This window comes from Poecilia mexicana, unplaced genomic scaffold (genome assembly GCF_051168715.1).
Source record: "Poecilia mexicana isolate PSO_F unplaced genomic scaffold, ASM5116871v1 scaffold_17, whole genome shotgun sequence".
Classification (NCBI taxonomy): Eukaryota; Metazoa; Chordata; class Actinopteri; order Cyprinodontiformes; family Poeciliidae; genus Poecilia; species Poecilia mexicana.
Genome location: NW_028263386.1, coordinates 25489614 through 25508008, shown reverse-complemented (window position 1 = coordinate 25508008; position 18395 = coordinate 25489614). Strand labels below are relative to the sequence as shown.

Sequence of the window (18395 nt, the reverse complement as noted above, 5' to 3'; positions counted from 1 at the left end):
GCAGCTAAACATGTTTTTTTTTTTGTTGTTGTTGAAACTTCCTTTCTTTTACTTTGTGGAAGTCATCACGTGGAATCTGTGAAAGACATTCCTTCCTGTTAATCTTCTGTTCATCACGTATTTCTGATGCTTATCTGTTTGGGTCAAGGTGCTTACAGCAAAAGGGAGGGAGAATGCCCAGAGGACGCAGCACATAGCATCACTATCTCCACTCTTCCTGTTTACACTGCAGGACCAGTGGCCAGGAGCACTAAGCTCAAGACCAGACAAAAAGAAAATAAATGAGGTGTTGCAGCAATGAAGTGACTGAAGAATGGATAAAGTTGTTTTTCCTTCTTCCTGTTCACCCATCACTCTTCTTCACCTAGCATAGTAGCAAAACTACAACCATGACGCAAAAACGCAAAACAAAAAGCGGCCAATGGTGTGCCACAGATGGATGGCCGTGTTTGCGCTTGAAACAGTGTAGGAAACAATATTTCAGAAGATGTGTCATTGTTTGTGAAGCGTGGAGAGTACGTAATGTTCAGCGTCAGCGGCTCATTAGAATATCAGCTATATTCCCAGGAAATATAACATGAATGAACACATTTTCTAAAACTCAGTTCTTGAAAATACATTATAAAAATAAAGCAAATAAATCATAACCACTAAATGGGCTGGAAGCAGCTATTAGAAATAATATAGATAGGCAGGATCAGTAAGAGTTTGATAGATATATAAAATTCTTTAACAAAGAGCAAGATGTCATCAGCATAGGTGCAGACCAGGACCTGTGTCTTGTTGATTATCTGTGGTAGATCATAGAGCATGACCATGTTTACGAGGGTTGCTTGGAAAAGTTTGGGAAACTTGCCTTGCATGTTTTCAAGGCACAAAAAACATCAGATTCATTCACACAGCACTAGGACACGTCATAAAAAAATTTCTGGTCTTTTTTGGCGCTTTAAGTTCTCAGAAGAAAAAAAAAACATTTATGGATTTAGAAAAAAAAAAGGAATAAAATGGAAGATAAATATTTGTCAACATTCTGGATTATTCCCAATTATTCAAGTACCAAGCAAGCAAATTCTCCCACAAAACACCTAGTTCAGATTTCTGTACAATTTTAATAAATCATTTATGTCAGAGAAAAATCTTCTCTCCAAATAGGGGCGGACTATAGACTCAGAATTTTATCACAATATTTTGTGGAAGTATTATGATAACGATGAAAATAATGATAATTTATTACATCTTCTTTAGGTGACTATCGATGGTGTTATGAATGGGACTGCATTCATAAAACCAGAAACACAAATATTATTCTTTGAACACTTCTATAGATATTTATGAACAGAAGTCTGAGTATGAGATAATTATGTTAACAAAGTTGTTTGAAACTTTAGTAAAGGGTTGTATTATAGAAAAAGAAAAGTATTTATGACTCAATCACATCCAGACAAGATGATTCTGTTTTACATGCTCATTTTAATAATCACATAGAAAACATTTGTTGAGCACAACATATACCATTGTTGTTGTTTTTCTTTCTTTTTTTAACCAATATACTGTGAGGAAAACACTGAAAACATACATTTGAAACAATGCTAAATATTTCAGCAAATATTCCTACACCTGTACAATGACCTGTCACCGTACACAATCTGCTGCAGTAAACGTCCAGCCTTGCCGGATCGTTTGGCTGAGAGCATACAAATGTTTCTGGCTGGAGTCTCAAAGCAAACATACTTCCATGACATGAAGAGGCGGTCTGGTGGCAAAATATCTCACTGAATACAGACAAACCACCAGACAGCTTCAGTCAAACTGTAATTTGACATGTGGTAGTGCATATAAATAATAGCAAATATACAGTAAATATTAGCAACCAATATTATCATTGTACAAGAAAAAAAAAAAGGTAATAAATACGCCGTTACTGTCGGCACTGTACAGCTGCGTGCGACGGGATTGTGCGGTTCTGTGACCACGTATTTGCACGCTCAAGTGTGCACACATTCACAGAAGAAGAATGTCATGTTATGACTACAAACTCATCTCCCCTCACCATACATCGTGGTACCTTTTAGGAAGTGTTGGAACAGATCTGCAACCAGCTGCAGGGCTGTTGGCAATTTTCAAGGTGCTGAGGTGAAAAAAAAACAATAAAAAAAAACCCGACATGAGTTGTACAACAAAAAGAAGACAATTTTGTTTTTGTTTTTTTTTTTTATATCTTTGCACAATTATTCAAAGCTCTAAAATGACTCACATGGGGAAATGCTATTAGAAATAAGCTTCGAACATTTTAAACAAGGGGTCATAAATTTTGATATTCGATGACATTGCTCCAGAATAGCAGAGGAAGTTTTTTTAGGATGTGATTCAGCAACACTGAAATCATTAAAGTGCTTTTGTTATTTTCCAGACGATCTTTGGATACTTCCACGTTTTTCCACCCAGAAGCTATGTAATAGTCTTTTCGATGAATTTGAGGTAAAAAACAAATATATATTTGGGTTGTTTTCATGAAATTATTTGGCTTCACATGTCCGCTGTCTTTCTAAAACAGCATTCCACGCTCTCTTTGCTCTACAGTGTGCCACAAAGTGCAAATTGTGCTGGGAAGTCAACAGATTTATTCTTCTTGAGACTATTGCCAGAACGTTCGGAAGACTACGAGACAATGATGTCCTCTTGTAGAAAACTGGACACATTTTACAGCTACATGAACATGTTAAATAAATTATAAAAACTCTTACAAAATGACATGGTTGTACAAGAGAACAAAAAAAGGCACTTTTTTAAAAATCTTTTTTCTTCTTTTTTTAGACAAGTGTTTAAAAAAAAAAACTACGTGGTTACAAGTAGCCTACTGACCAGTAGTTTTTGGTTGTGTTATTTAGTCTTGAGATATTACAAATATTCTACATGAAGATAAAAATGTCCTGAAGTGCAAGTTTGGAAGTCTTTTTTTCCCCAGTTCGCAGATTCATACCGACTAATCCAGACTTTCGGTCTGTTAGGACTCCAATTCCAACCGTGCCTCGGCAGTTCTCCCTTGCCAGGGACGCAAAAACATACCGCAACAAGGTTTCTGAGCCTTGTTTGCAGGGGGTTTGCCCAACATTCAGACAGGCCTTGGTTGCCAAATAGCTCCAAAAAGCCTCATTGCAGGATGCCTCCACTGCAACTAAAAACAAAAATTCAGCATAAAAAACCGTCCCGTTCTGGGACCGCCACGGGTTCCGGCTATGTTTCTGTGGACGAGACGTTGCATGTCGTCATTTCTGTCCCGTCCAGGTCAGAGGCACTGCCTCTACTCGCACAGTCGCTTCTGACGGCTGCGTCCGCCTGCGTGCCATCGTCCGGGGTCAGGTCAAAGGGGAATTTACTCGTTAGGGGACTGTCTTCGCCGTGTTGGCCTCCCTCTCCATCGCTGGTGTAGAAGGGAGGCGAGGGGCTCTGGGGGATCATGCTCTGGTACCAGTTTCTGTTGTCCTCCAGCGTGTCCAGGATGTCCTGGGCGTCCGGGTGGACCAGGTCGGCCCACGTCTCCCACAGAGGGTGGACAATGAAGTCTATGAAACTGACCTGGAACAGATCAGGCAGACGTTAGCAAAAGAGGAAACGGGCCAGGAATGTTAGTATGGTATGGAGTAGAGCTGATGTAAGTGAGTTATTGATTATTCTGATGGTTAATCAAGTAATAGAATAAATTAGGATAATTTGACGAAGACTCCAGGCAGATAATTTGCCTCAATAAATTTTAAAAATGGAGGTCCTGGAATCATTCTATGAATTGCTACAGTCCAGGTGTGTGGTCTCTACCTGAGTCCTCTCTACTGAAGCTGTGTGCTTGTCACACATGGGGCTGATCTCCATCCCCTTCTCACGCTCCCGGTCGCCCTGGTGGAAGAACTCGTCCATGATCCTGTCGGTCCACTGCCGGTACAGATCCAGAGGCTTGGTGGGGTTGCTCAGGTCGGCGCAGTGGACCATGTTACACAGCACCTGCAGACACGGAAAGGCAGATCTGAGCATCCGGCTTTCCCCTTTCGTGGTGTTTCTAACAGACGGATGCTGGCGAAGAGCGCTCCCTCACCTGCATCCTGTCGGTGTAATTGTCCAGCAGCAGGACGCCGGAGCTGGTCACCTTCTTGGTTTCCACCATGGTTTTTAAATTCGCTAAGAGGTTCATGTGTTTGGACATGTCAGTGGCCAGAACCTGGAGGACAAAAAGGGGAGAATATGAGGTATTTCAGCTTTATTGTCACAAAATGATCAATAAAATAATCATTCAGCTTAGACATGAAAAATAGCGGCAGGTAGTGCAAGCCAACTACTTTGTATTTAGCATCAAATGTTTGCAGCGTTTCTCAAAATGACGGCTTTCCACGATATTAAAGGGGGAGCATCTCTTGGACGACTGATGTCCAAATAAAAATACCCGCGCTGGTTTTCATTTATCAGACAACGAGCTGATTTGTTCCTCACCATGTCTATGACCATCCTCCGGAGCGTCTGCCTCTGCTTCTTGCTCAGGTTCTGGAAGATGTCGCAGTTGTCTTCCTGCAGCAGCTTGAAGCCCACAGCCAGGTGGTGATTCTCCAGCACTGACTCATCGTTGTACATCAGAGCCAACTCAGAGTCTGCGAATGGAGGAAGAAATTAAATACTGCTCCAGGTTTACAATGTTGCCTTTGGACTCCTCGGACCGTTCTGGCATTTCTTACGAGAGAGCCAAGAGAAATGTAAAAAAAAAAAAAAAAAAAAAAATCAATCACAGAGACTCACTAGTGTTGATGAGGAACTGGTTAGACACTCCTGGGTGGTCCACGTCGTGAATGGCTGCAGCAAAGATGGCTGCCAAGATCTCCAGATCTGTGAAGACCGCCTGAAAGAGGAAAAAAAAAAAAAAAGAAAAAAAAATGAGCTTCAGCTAATGAACTGGCCAAACAAGTCGAGGTAACAGACAACAATTGGAGACCAATCCTTTCATGTGTCATCGTCTCTGGCATGCGCTGAGCAATGACGCAATACAAGTCGCCTCATTTAAGACATAATAGCTCTAGAAAGGGGCGTTGGTGATGGAGTCATTAGCTAACCGCGCAGCTCTGCGGAAACAGTTTGGATTCTGGCAGGTTCGGGCCACTTACGTCCAGGGCGGGCGTGGACAGCAGGATGTGCGTGGACTGGGCCACGTCGGCGGCGTGAAGGCTGTTGTGGTACGCCACGTCCGAGTGGTAGTGGTCCTCCAGGGTCAGCATGAAGGTCACGAAGGTGTCCGTGGGAATTTTGAACGTGCGGATCAGGTCTCGTTCCTGAGTGTGGGCGAAAATGAGGACAAAAAGAAAATTATTAAGTGGAGATGTTTTTACACCGCTTTGGTGTCAAATTAAGCTTAGGTAAAGCCTGTTGGAATAAGCAAAACATTTTTTTGTGAGTTTATTTTTATTTTATAAAGGATAGGATGCATATTAATCAACTTGAATATGTTAAGTAAATATGCCAGATTTAGTCGCAGAGGCTAATTTTCATCCGTTGATGGAAGGGATTAAAATATTTATAATTAACAAGAATGACAACATTCATGACCAATGATTTATGAGAAATGTGAATCCATCACTAGGAGTACTGCAACTTACAGTAAATATTTATAATAAAAATAAATGTTTAACCAGTTACTGACATGATGAATGAAAAGGAGTTCAAAAGTTTATATTTGCATATTATGTTTTGAATTTTGTTTACAGAGACTTCACAATTTATGTGACATTTATGGTTTCAGCTGTGTGTTTTTTTTTTTACTTCTGTTTTTCTGTTTCTATTTTTTGTGGGGTTTTCCTCTCCTGTTTTTGATTTGAATATTTAAAATATCTCCCAGTTCTAGTGTTGGGTGTTCTTTACAAAATTAATTTCTATTCGTCTTTGAGAGGGCAAATTTACTGATATACTGCTTGAAAAGGGTCTCAAAGCAGCAATATTATCATTTAATGTGATAATGACTGGGACCATTTATCATCTAGGAAAATTAGTAACCATGACAAGCCTGGCTAGAATTTTGTTGATTTTATATACAGAAAAAAATAAAAAAGTGATGAGTTTGCCATGTTGAGAAAGTAGAAGACAGGAACTAACCTGAAAGATTCTGTACATGACGCAGGTGAGCGGTCGGTTGTGAGAATGCTCCGCCACTTTGAAGATATTCAGCCCCCACTTGTTAATATCCTCCAGGTCCTGTTAACACACAAGTTCACATCTTTAGCCTTTCTTTTTAATTTACCTTGGCCAAATTTTAGCTAAAAACACCTGTAATTCGCTTACTTTTGAGAGCAGCTCTTCCTGATCTGTCTTGACCCCGAAGCGGTTACCGACGTTTCCCAATATGCTCGACGTGTGGTTGACCTTCTTGACCCCGCTGATCTGTGTCATCATCCCGCCCTGCTGCTGCTGCTGGCTCTGCTTCCTCTTCCTCTCCCTCACCTTTTGGACAGGACACGGAAGCTCCAACTCGTTCTGCTTATCTGTGGGAAACACCAGAAAGAGGAGGAGAAGAAAATATTAAATAAACGATTTAAAAGGTGAGAGGCTGTTGCATAAACAGTTGTTCTGTCTCCACTAAAACTCCCACTGACTGCAGGAAAATCTAAATTAAAATCAAAAACTCCGAATGTGACAACAGTGCTGTGATTAAATAAAAGCAGTCGAGGTTTGCTAATGAGATGTTTTGCCACATAATATTCTGGCGGTGCGTTCTGCGAAACTAAACCTGGAGGCGACAACAGTTCAGGGAAAAGTGGAAACAAAACGGCTCATCCTCAGCTGAGATGCTCAGAAAAAGAGACATGTAAATAAGTGGGCAAAGTCAGAGTGTGTGATTCAGTCTGTCTGTCTGCCTGCTGGCTGACAGCGCTCACATGCTGCACACAGTGAAATTATTTTTGATGATTGTATGCACCGCAGCGAAGAAAAAAAAAAGTCTCAGCTACATCCTCCACAAAACCCAGCAGAATGATGTGTTTGAACCCGATGCGTGTCAGATGCACTGCAGAAAGAAAAACCCTTCAAAGACAAGCGGAGCTCTGCCGTTTCCTTTTTGTTATTTGTTGGTTGAAATGCAACGAAAATGCTGCTGGTGACTAGAATCTGCTCTGAAGCTGACTTTTTGTTTCCTGACAGTAAATGCAAAAACAACAACACTCTGGTGTGCAGAAAGAAAACTCAAAGTTAGCTACTTTCACTATATCAGTGTTGAGATGTGCAAAGATGTTGCTTTATCGCTATAAGAGGCTGCAGGAGAGCGAGAGAGAGCAAGACTTCTACTCTTACATAGGCCTTCTTTGCGTTTTCCTTCCTATTATTGTCAACTTTAAACATGTTTTCAAAGAGTTGTACAGTGTCTGCAGGCTGCAAGCTAACAGAGGCTGGAGGGAATTCTATAGGAGGCTAGTTGTGAGTCATGAAACACAGCTCTGCTTTTAAAAACTATAACCAGTGCTGTCCTCCTGTTGAATAATGCAGCGTCTCTTCTAACTCTCCCTGGTCTCAGCAAGAGGTCTTCTTCAGACCGGATTCGACTGGCTTAACAAGACTTAGGGATCACTTTGAGTCACCTTATGACCTCTAGCTGTCGCTGACTCTGTTATTCCTGACTGACGCTGCCTCACAACGCTCTGATGATCGCTGCAGTCGTTCTGTGATGCTGCAGTGCTTACCTAAGAAGGTGTTGGAGATGTACTCCGACACTTGGTTGCCCGAGCGGCTCATCTCAGACAGGTGGTTCAGTTCTCGGTTCAGCATCCTCTTGAACTAGAAGTGAAAAAACAAGAAGAAGAAGATGAGAAATAGCTCTTACTGTCAATTTCTCCTGCTTGTATGCGCCGTTATGTGGGTCTTGGTTAGTATTTGCTGTCAAAACCGCAAAGTGCAAAAATATAGACATGTAGCCATGCAGTCAACTGGTATTTATGCGCATTTGTTCGTGCCGCAGTCTTCTGAATCAGTGGGAAGGGATCTGTCGGACGCATTCAAACCGAATCTGGCATATTTTTCAAATCCGACTCTCCGACAGAACACACCTTAATGTATCCCCAGGACACGGAGAACAGGTAGTTGGCCTCTGGCATGGTGCTGAGCTGTCCAGAGCCCCTGGTGCTCCCCAGCAGAAGCAGCGAATGCTCCTCTCTGAGTGGACCCTCAAGGCAGAGCTCAGCCCTGCAAGCCTGGCGCTCCAGAAGCCACCCAAACCACAGGGGGGAAAAAAAGACCCAAACAAAAAAAACAATGCGCCGTCTCCGGTGGAGGGCTGCTGCGGCAGCGGAGCCTCTACATCCCAACCTTCCGGACGCGCCTCCCCCCAGACGCATCCATTGTCTTCAAGGGAGACAGTGACGGAATCCCCCAGGAGACCTGATCAATGTTCCTATTCCAGGCGTCTTCTGAGCGTTATCCAGTGACGAACTGCGGATGGAGTGAGGCTTCGCGATGGGAGGGTGGCAAAAAGGAAGCTAGGGCGATGGGGGGAGGGTGGGATGCTCAATCTGCAGAGTCCCTCGCGGCAGACGGAGTGAGGAGTGAGGCGTCTCTCTCCATCTTTGCCTCCCACCCTCGACTTAACGCACAGCAGTGTGAAGTGCTGCAGAAAACGAGAGCTAGGAGAAAATCCCCCTACATCTTTCCCTCTCTCTCTTTTTCTTCCCACTCCCCCCTGCTCAGTAACGCAAAACAGACGCAGCGCACACTGCGCAATGCAAGGCTTTCCAAGCAGCAGACTGCTTTTTTTTTGTTTGATTAATTTTTTTCCTAATAAATCTGACTTTTTAACCACATTTTCGTTTTATGTTTCGTTCCTATAAAGAGGATCGAATTGAGATGAGATTCAGGAGTGCTCAGCCCACCAGCCACACAGATGCCTGAGTGCCATAGCAACAGCAGCGTCACATGTTCCCGCTTTATCATTCCCACGACGGCCCCCTCTCTGAATATAAGCCACATCATATCAGAGCCGTAGACGGCGTGGTGCGTGTGAACGCTCTGCAACAAGCCGAGCCTGACATGAATACAAATGGGAAATGAAAAAGCTACTAAATGGACGCTTTCAGTTCCTGCTGCCTAACAGGAAACATGATCACATCAAAAGTCCCAGACAATAACAATAATGGTAACTGGAGACGCACCAATCAAGCAGCTATATCCTACAGTTGGCAAATTTTCCCTGAACAATTGGACAATGAATTTTTTTTCCCCCTATTCAATAAATGTATTAAAACTAATGTGCCTCGTGATTATTGATTTAAAAAGAATCTGATTAAGGTTAGGAAGTGTGTAATTTTTTAACTACTGTCAAATAGGTCTTCAGTCAAATATTTGCTGTGAATTTTCTCCTTTGTTATTAATTATAGCTCTTTGAAAAACAACAATCTAATCAGTCAGGATTGTGACTGGCCGATCGGACCACAAGGGAAAGTAGGAAAATCGGTATCTGTCAGGAAAATCCCATCGGTGCATCTCTACTGTTAACATCCTGAAAAATGAAAGCTGCCTTGACCCAGTTTAAATAAAAAATGATCTCCCATTAGGGTCTCTTTATACTCAGTAAATCTGGTCTCTGAGGCGAACATCTTCCCGACAGAGAAACTTGAGCAACTCCATCAAGAAGCTGAAACACACACACACACGCACGCATGCACAAACGCACGCACGCGCACACACACACACACACACACACACACACACACACACACACACAGATTTGTTAAAATCAGTAAGTCCCTGGTGAGCAAATAAAAAACAAAAAAACAGACTGCACTCTGAATGTCGTGGCTTTTACTATGCAAAAATGGGGAAACTGTCACCAACTCTTCAAAGCGAAGGAATTGTGCAACTTTGAGGCAAATGTCGATAATTCAGGGTCGTGTAGTTCAGCTGAAACAGGCAGTGCACACTGATGACATGTCAGATTGCCTAATGAGTTGCATTAATGTGTGCAAGATTTTACATCAGCAGGGAGTTCTCATACAAATGAAAAAATGCATCAAAAAAAGAAAAAACTAAAAGAAATTTTGCTGAAACAAAAGCATTTTTAGAAGAGATGGAATAATTGGACTAGTAAAAAGATTTGAAATGTTTCCTCGGAATATGTGCATGTTCCACGGAATCCGCTCTGAATGTCTGACCCAAATTCTCACGATCAAGACTGAAACAAAGTTTTAAAGAGAAGTTTCTATCCACTTTCAAAATAATTCATTCATTCTCTACTTAGTCTTTAAACACAGCAGACGGGATTCCAACGACAAAAAAATAAACTCACCTTTTTCCAACTTGTGAACATCTCAAAGTTTCTCTTCTGCTTTTCAGAACAACATAGTCCCATTGTCACTTAAAAACCCCCCAAAACCGACACGAATGAAAAGTTCACAAAAGGCCCTAAAAAAGTGACAAGTGTTCAGTCCAGTATAGATTTTTGTGCCTGCTTCTGCCTCTTATGCTCTCTTTTCTGATGTGGCGTCAGGCAGGAAACGTATAGTGATAAAATGCCCTGACTGACTGGGTAACACAGCCTAAGAGGAGGCCCTTGTCGCTCCTCCCCTCCTCATACAGGCCTGAGCATGTGCCCCCACCTACTTCCTTTTTACTTACCAGGGTAATTCACTGAAGTCATTTACATCCTGCTTCCTCGCATGGCCTCAGGCGAGCGGGCGGGCGGCCTACTGACATACCTGAGCACGCAACACAAAAGTCCCTAAGAACAAGTTCAGCCAATAAAAAAAATAAGGGCAGAGAAGTGGTGGAAATTTTCAAATGAGGAAAATGTATTCCTTTGGGAAGAGTTTGAACTGTTACGAGCAGGAAATACTGGAACTTGTAGAAGTAGCATGGGAACATGTTGCAAAAACGCAGCTGCGCAATCTAACAAAGACCAAAGTGAGCCAACGTCGCCTCTGTCCCCCCCCACGTGTGCAGATGTTTACGGTGTCAACACTCAGTGAACGATGTCCAACATGCTTTCACAGTTTAGCAACAGTAAAAGAAAAAACAAAACAAAAAACAGGACATTTCCTAGAAGGTCTTGATGAGAATTACTTGAGAAAAGTTACAGTCAGAAACACGGCTTTGTTTATAGCCATTTAGTTTCTTTTCCATAAAGATTTAAAGGCACAATTTTTTTTAATATAATGACTAGAGTTAGCTCATCCGATCCCCTCACCACTCTAACAGTGAACCAGAACTGTAATTTAATGTCCATTACATCTGCAGACTCACTGCTGCATCTGTTTCAATAACTGTGTCATTTTTTCCCCCTTCGGAGGACGGCGGTGCTTCAAAGCTGGAGTGACCACACATGAGTTAAAGTTTCCGACTCGCTTGTCTTTTGCCCGGGGTCTCGCTCGCACGCTAACCCGCAGGGCGCAGAAACTCCTCTAACTGAACTCACATGGCGGTGTTTGTCCAAGGCCGTCACCCGGCATCGGCCACGGGAGTGTGGCGAGGCTAATGATAGTGAGGGTCAGGGAAACGACTCACCCTCTCCCCCTTCTTAGGTCACCCTGACCAGGCAGGCGGTTAGCAGGGTGTGTGGTCCCCGTAAACCCCCCGGACACACCTGCGCCCTTGGACGCTGAAAACGGAGACGCCCCCGGGTTTGATTATGGGTTCAAATGCATTCTGCGGGTCAGGAAAGAAATGGGCTCTTTGTCAGCGCTCATGACGGATGCCCACCGTGCTGCTATAATGGTTGCGACAGAGGAACTGGGAGGTACGCTTTGAGTAAAATGAATCCGTCTAATTCCTGGTGTTTCTGTAGGACTAACTGGGTTAGGGTAGATCCTCTAGTTAAACAACAAAGGTCACAGTGCAGTGTTACGTCTAGTATGTACTTCTAATTAATATAAAACAGCAGTTAACCCCAAAATTATTCACACAGATTTAGTTTTAAAATAATTTTCATTTTTCACAACATTTTTCTAGCAACTGGAGATACAGATTAGGGTGATAGAGAGGGCCAGACTTACAGATGTGGGCCCCTGGGTTGGAAACTATTTTGGTGACCAATCCACTAAAGAAACATTACTTTACTAATGCAAATTACAGTACAAGTGGTTGAATACTTAAATTGGTATGAACTATTGATGGTAGGTTTAATATGTTCCTTGGCCAGAAACACCATGTTGTTCCCAAAAGAAATTACTATGACTTCATAATTTTCAAATACTTGAATATTGCTCATACTCATAAAAATGCCAAAATATTAATACAACTTATCTGATATAGTAGGTCTATAATTACTATATAAAGCATCATGTCTGCAAACATGAATTTATATTAAAAAAAAAAATCTAGGGGGGCCGCCCCAAAAATTGGGTCCTGGGCTTGTGCCCCTGTAAGCCCGTTCTAAAGTTTGGCCCAGGTAATGGTAATGAGGCCTTCAATCTTCAAAGACAAAGAGAAATTGTCATGTTTGATGTATAAGAAAGTTTTGTTTTCCAGAACTTTTCCTTTAAAATCTTTAAAAGAGTAATGCATTTTTATGATTGTTTTATCGTATTTAAGGTGTAATAATTGACATTCCCTCTTTTTTTTTTGACTGTTTTTATATGTAAGCAAAAAATGATGAATGCAAAGCATCATGGGTTATAGAAATAAAAATGGATGGCAACCCAACAAACCCTTACACCCTTTCATAATCATTCAACAAATCTGAGACAGTGATGAAACTGAAGAGTAACACGATAAACTGTTGACCTGTGCACTTTCAAAATCACTATTGGTCAACAATGCCACTGTGCCTGATGAGGAAGCGGCGTTGCAACAGGCTTCAACGACCTTCTGGCCATTGTCTTGCCAGCTTTAATGACGTAGTAGCCTTTAAAAACCAGACCTGTGTGCAAGCGCTGTTAATGTAGTCTGGAAAACTGGGAGCAAAGCAGAGGAGGCGGCAGGGGGTTCGGGGGGAGGGCAGAGGAAATAAAAAAAGACAGGAAGAAGGTGTCACGGTCACAGTCACCCATCATACAGTCTGACAACATCCCTCCCAATTCTAATCCCCCCCTTGACCACATGGACGACGAAAAGGACAATACACCCGGCTGAGTGTTTATAATTTGACGCCGCCATACTGTCTGTACTTCCAGTGGGGAGGTTAGGTAATAAATTTAGTCATTTAGCTGAACTTTGTACAAATTATGCGCACTTGTGCATCAAAGCAAAACTTGAAGCAACTAATTCAACATGAACATCAGCATGTTTGTTTAGTTTCATCTTAATCAAATCATATGGCTGACATCTGAATTTTTATTATTGTAAAAACTTTTATTAGACTGGATTTATTCATGTGTCACAAATTATGAGAATGGATTCTGAGTATTTTAATCATTCAAGGAGGGAGTGTTTTTATGTTGTAGGCACTGATGTTTCTAAGAAAAAGATATCAACCTCACAAGATGTTCTCTGAAAGCATTGTTTAATTAAATGGTTTACAATTCTGGATTTCAAATAACTTTCCTGGAATGCGCACTGTGTTCTCTCAGTAATATTGGTGATACCGTTTGCCTTAATGAGACACAATGGGAAATTCAAATATTGACTGGAAAACCTAATATGGTAACGTATTAACACGCTAATAAACAAAAGGTACAAGAATGTTTCATGTTTTGTTGCTCCAGTAAACCTCAGGAAGCTAATTCTTGAATATTGCCAGCAATGTCCTCTAAGCTGTGTCTCTGGTGACAAGCCCCCTCACCCCATAAGTCAAAGTAGGAATCGGTATTTTGCCCGAGGACAATGACATGAACTCTGACTGAAAAGTTCATGTCACCTTACCACATGAGCACTCTCTAGCATTTTGCATGGGATGCAATTGTGTTTTTCAGACTCTTTGGTACATTTTTACTTCCCACGTCTATTAAGCCACAAAGTAGCTGAAAGCCCATTACTTCATATTACGAAACTTCTGTAGTCAGCAATTAATTTGTTCTTTAAAAATAAATAAAGTAGGGTTAAACCTATTCATTAAGAGTTTCTTAGCGTCATCAGTAAGCAAGGACTTACCATAAAGCTTACATTAGCTTCACGGTTAACCTCAACTGAGCTGCCATAAGGGGGAATGCTGTTAGACTGTTTATGGGTGGATTATCAGCAACAGTCAGAAAAAGTTCCAAAATTGTGAAAATGTCCCATCATACTGTACTATTGACAAGCATGAGGGATATGCATTGCAAATTGGCCATGCCCTATAAGTGCTACAGCAGGGATCTTCAACGTGTGTGGCGTGTTGCCCAGAGAGGGGCGCAACATGAGGAAAAGCATGTTAAAAAGTAAAACGGTAATGGCAAAAAGTAACTGCAAGCATTGAGATAAGTCAGAGAAAACTAAGTCAGAGACAAAATGGACAGATTTTTAGTACCTAAAGCCATGGTGAATAAAGAGACAGAGCTTGGGCCAAGCAAAATAAACAAAAGACAGAAGCATGACCATGATTATTTAAAGCTGGGATTTTCATGGGCTGGGTCTGAAGATGCTCAACTACAATGAAAACAAAAAAATAAAATCAGGGCTTATCTGGCTCAGGCTGCACAAAAAAACAACAACAAAAAAAACATAACAGTATTGTTTAATATAGTAATGTCATTGATAGCAAACGACAGATTTTTCTCCATTTTTCACTTATTTTCCAATAGTTTCTATTCTTGAGCTTTAGCATCTCAGTTGTTTAGCTTTATGCTGTGACTGGTGTAGACATAAGACTGTTAAAGTCTTTCCAAGATGCAACAGTTTGCAATTGCACATCTTGAAACTGATGATTGTAATTCTGCATATTGTGCAGCTTGACATACAAAACCTTGCTACTGTGTGAGTTGTTTAAATTTAGCAATATGTTCACACTGGTTTACTGACTTCAGGGTTCACCGCAACTAAATATGACAAAGAGTGTGTGCTCTTTATATTGAAACATTAGCTTACCAAAGTTTCTAGCATATGTTCACATAATGCAGGGTGAAGTGTTTACTGCAGTTAATGCCTGTGCATGTGACTGCAGGTGATCTCAAATACTTTAACTTAAATTTGACCTTTCTTATAACATTTTCTCTTTAGCTAATTTGCTTAAGCATCTCAGTCAGATAAAGACAAAAGAGCCAATATGCACATCGCACTGGCCTGAACGCTGCCTCTGTTCAGCTATGATCATGTACCTTTGCAGTCAGTTGAAAAGCATGTCTGCAAATGAAATGTGACCATTTCCATGGAGCAGGACTTACACATCTTCAGAGATAACAGGAAACTTGTTGTTTAATATGTAAAACACTCTATTCATGCTTCTCCTTTTATTGTATCCGAGATCCCTAAAATGATTTGCAAGTGCGTCAATGTGGCAGCAAACATTTTGCATATGCTGAGCATATGAACAACCACGCAGCAGACAGAGCAGTTACACAGAAGTGTGGAAGAGCGGAATTAAAACTGTCCTGTCATGATGGTGTCAGTCTCAGAGTTTGGTTGTTCTCTAATGTTTAAGTGTTAAGGCACTACGGATTTAAACTGTAGAAGGACAGACTGAGACCGCAACCGTATTATTTGTAAGTTTGAACACAAAGAGAGACCAAAGCTCCCTCTCTTTGTTTATCTTTGAAATGAAACCCACATTTCCAACACAACACCTGAAACCAAAAGTTGGACAGCTCTGATGTAAATAGAAAGCATCCTACCTTGTTGGAGGCCATGTCGCTGACAGACCGGTACGTCTGTATCGTCTCCAGCTGGTCCAGACACCAGTCCAGCTCCTCCATCGTCTCCATGGCCAGCTTCTGGTAGGACTCGTCTGCCAAGAGACAAACGGACACGTAGTCAGGTCGGAGGGGATCCATGGCCGCGCTTGAGCCTGCCGACGGGGCATGTGGCAGTCCGAGGGTAGCGGGATGGCCTGCAGTTCGCACGGGGGACTGGCCCGCGGAATGTCCGGAAGATGCCGAGGAAGAGGGGGATGGGTGCACACAGAGCTCCTTCATCTCAATAGAGCTCTATGCCGCCTTAGAGAGTTCAGGGAAGTTGGATTTTCCAGACAAACTGAGGGGAGAGTTATTCGTGTGCAGCCTCATTCTCCGTGTACCCCTTCTTCCCCTCGCACTGGTGAACTCTGCAAACCCCCCCCTCCCACTCTGTCTGGTTCCCCCACCCCTTCTCCTCAGCCTCTCTCAATAACTTCTCCTCTTTTCATTGCTATTCGTCTGAACAAGTGGCGTGAAAGTTAGGAAGACCTACTGCCTCCTACAGCCAACGTACTTGAGACCCCACCATTGAACCACAAAGAACAGTGGCTCTGTGTCTTTCCCCTCCTAAGGAGATGTTTGGATAAAATAAAAACTTTCACTTTATTTTCACTCACATGATGTTGTCTTTTGTATTGTGTTTGTGAAAGTTCTGTGGGTAAGAAGTGTAAAAGCACTTTGCCACTGCTTCAAAGAGAATTGACCCCGTTTCTTCCTCTCCCGATGACTTCCTTTCTGAAACATGAGGTCGTGCCTCTGCCTCGGCTGCAGCTCACGCCACCGTGAGCCTCACAAACGCCCTCTTTCCTCTCAAACCCTCTGGAAGGAAGGAAAAAATTTATATCAAACAGCAACACTTGTTTGCACAAGCAACATGAGAGGCAAATTTTCACTCCCCCCACTGACTGGGGGAAGCCAGGCTAGAGTCTTTCTTCTGCCAAAGAAACCAAAGCACTTCCTCTTTGGCCACGAACTTCTGCAAAACGTGGAGTGGATCAGGGGAAAAAAACAAAAAAACACTGGATCGATGTTCGGTTTAATAGCTCTGCCGTTTCCAGCGATGACTCACATCTGCCAGGAGCGTGGGTACTTACAAGGAAAAAGACGGGTTTAAAAGAAATAAGATGTACGCGAGTATGAGGAAAAAAGAAAAGACGAAAATACAAAGGAATAATTTCTGCAGGGAGGGACCGTTGAATGCATCTGGATCTCCCTACCTTCCCTTTTTTGATGGAAAAGACTGATCTCTACTTCATAGGGCTTCACACATGGAAGGAATTTAGTCCATATGCTTAACACAACAAGACAGCCAGCGTGCTACTCTCCAATTTACGTCAATATAGCAGATCAAAGCCTTTCAAAGAACAGTGATGGCGTACAGATTTTTTACCACCACTTTTTAACAAAGAAGAGTAAAAAAAAAACTTCAGACATATTGCACAGCTCAGGAAGCCACCCACTTTTAACTGTGATCAGAACAAGATGATGAGAATAATACTTCTGAACAATAAAGAAAGTGAAATTTCTGTATTTTTATTTATTTATTTTTTTTACAAATTATTCCACAGTTATAACAGACAAAAGAACATTTGGTTATAAGCTAGAGTACAAGCAGATGGCAAACTTCGCAGTCCAAATTATTCAAAGGATCCACATATTCTTAATTCATACTCCCAGAAATCGAGTAAAACTAGATGCTTTCTGTTCAGCGTTCCTTCTTTAAGCCAAATCTTGGTTTTATTCTGTTTGTACAGAATCAAAGTAGATTTAAGGATTTGGCTTTGAAATTGTCCTTGGGTGTCAATGAGTGTATGCATGGTTATTTGTTCTCTGTGTGTCTATGATGAGGAAGGGCACCAGCTATCCCATCACAAGTATAGAAGGAAACAAAGAGAATACCAATTTTTCAGTAATCTAGGTTACTGGTTATTCTTTTCAACCCACTTTTTGGTAGGCCAAAGAATCCTGTGTGGTTGGGTTGATGTGATGAAGTCGGTTCTCATTGCCGCAGTTGCATGACAAAAATCATGTTATTTTGTTCTCAGTCTCATGGCCCATCCACGTTTCTGTCAATATTCACACCAACATAGTGAGGAACACACTGCCAATGGAGACACCCAACTTTGCTAGAACCAAATTTAATGCTGATTGATAAAGCAATAATAAGATTTACTGCAATACATATGTGATCAATGTGAATAGAAAATACGTCCAATTTCACTACAATTTCACTTAACTCCGATCCTGAACTGAAAAGACTCTTGATCCATCATGGCCCAGCAAACAAAGGTTGGTGGTATCAACTTACTGTGTCACTTCTTTGTTATTTTGCAGAAACCTTTTAAGCAACATGGGCAGTAGAAGCTTCATGTTTTGCCACTGTGCCTCATAACTGCTTAAAAATAAGAAGAACGTCATGGAGAAGGAGAAAATGGTCATGTCATCAGATAGGCAGTATTTCAGATATTTTAAGTCGAACATGAATCAAAACTACAAATTTAATCTAACATCTCATTGGTTGGAGCACAGTAGCATCAAACAGCCACTGCCATCGACATCTGGCAGTGGAATAAAAATACTCAAGCAGTAACCGAAAATTTGTACAATTTTATGCTGGTTTAATACTGACATATAACTGTTTGCTACATG

At 41.8% G+C, this 18395-nt stretch overlaps 1 protein-coding gene across 2 annotated transcripts in view; it reads right to left on the bottom strand.

Moving 5' to 3' along the window:
- Positions 1-1450: 1450 nt before the first annotated feature.
- pde4bb (phosphodiesterase 4B, cAMP-specific b) overlaps positions 1451-18395 on the bottom strand; it is a 75576-nt gene continuing 58631 nt past the window's right edge. For both annotated transcript variants that reach the window (XM_014995561.2, XM_014995563.2), the window contains 10 exons: positions 15687-15799; positions 7701-7794; positions 6310-6509; positions 6124-6222; positions 5142-5306; positions 4780-4879; positions 4480-4634; positions 4088-4210; positions 3814-3996; positions 1451-3576 (listed from right to left, as the gene is read on the bottom strand). In XM_014995561.2, the coding sequence (XP_014851047.2) occupies positions 3235-3576; positions 3814-3996; positions 4088-4210; positions 4480-4634; positions 4780-4879; positions 5142-5306; positions 6124-6222; positions 6310-6509; positions 7701-7794; positions 15687-15799 (1574 nt within the window). In that variant the 3' untranslated portion in view covers positions 1451-3234. The remainder of the gene's footprint in view (positions 3577-3813; positions 3997-4087; positions 4211-4479; positions 4635-4779; positions 4880-5141; positions 5307-6123; positions 6223-6309; positions 6510-7700; positions 7795-15686; positions 15800-18395) is intronic.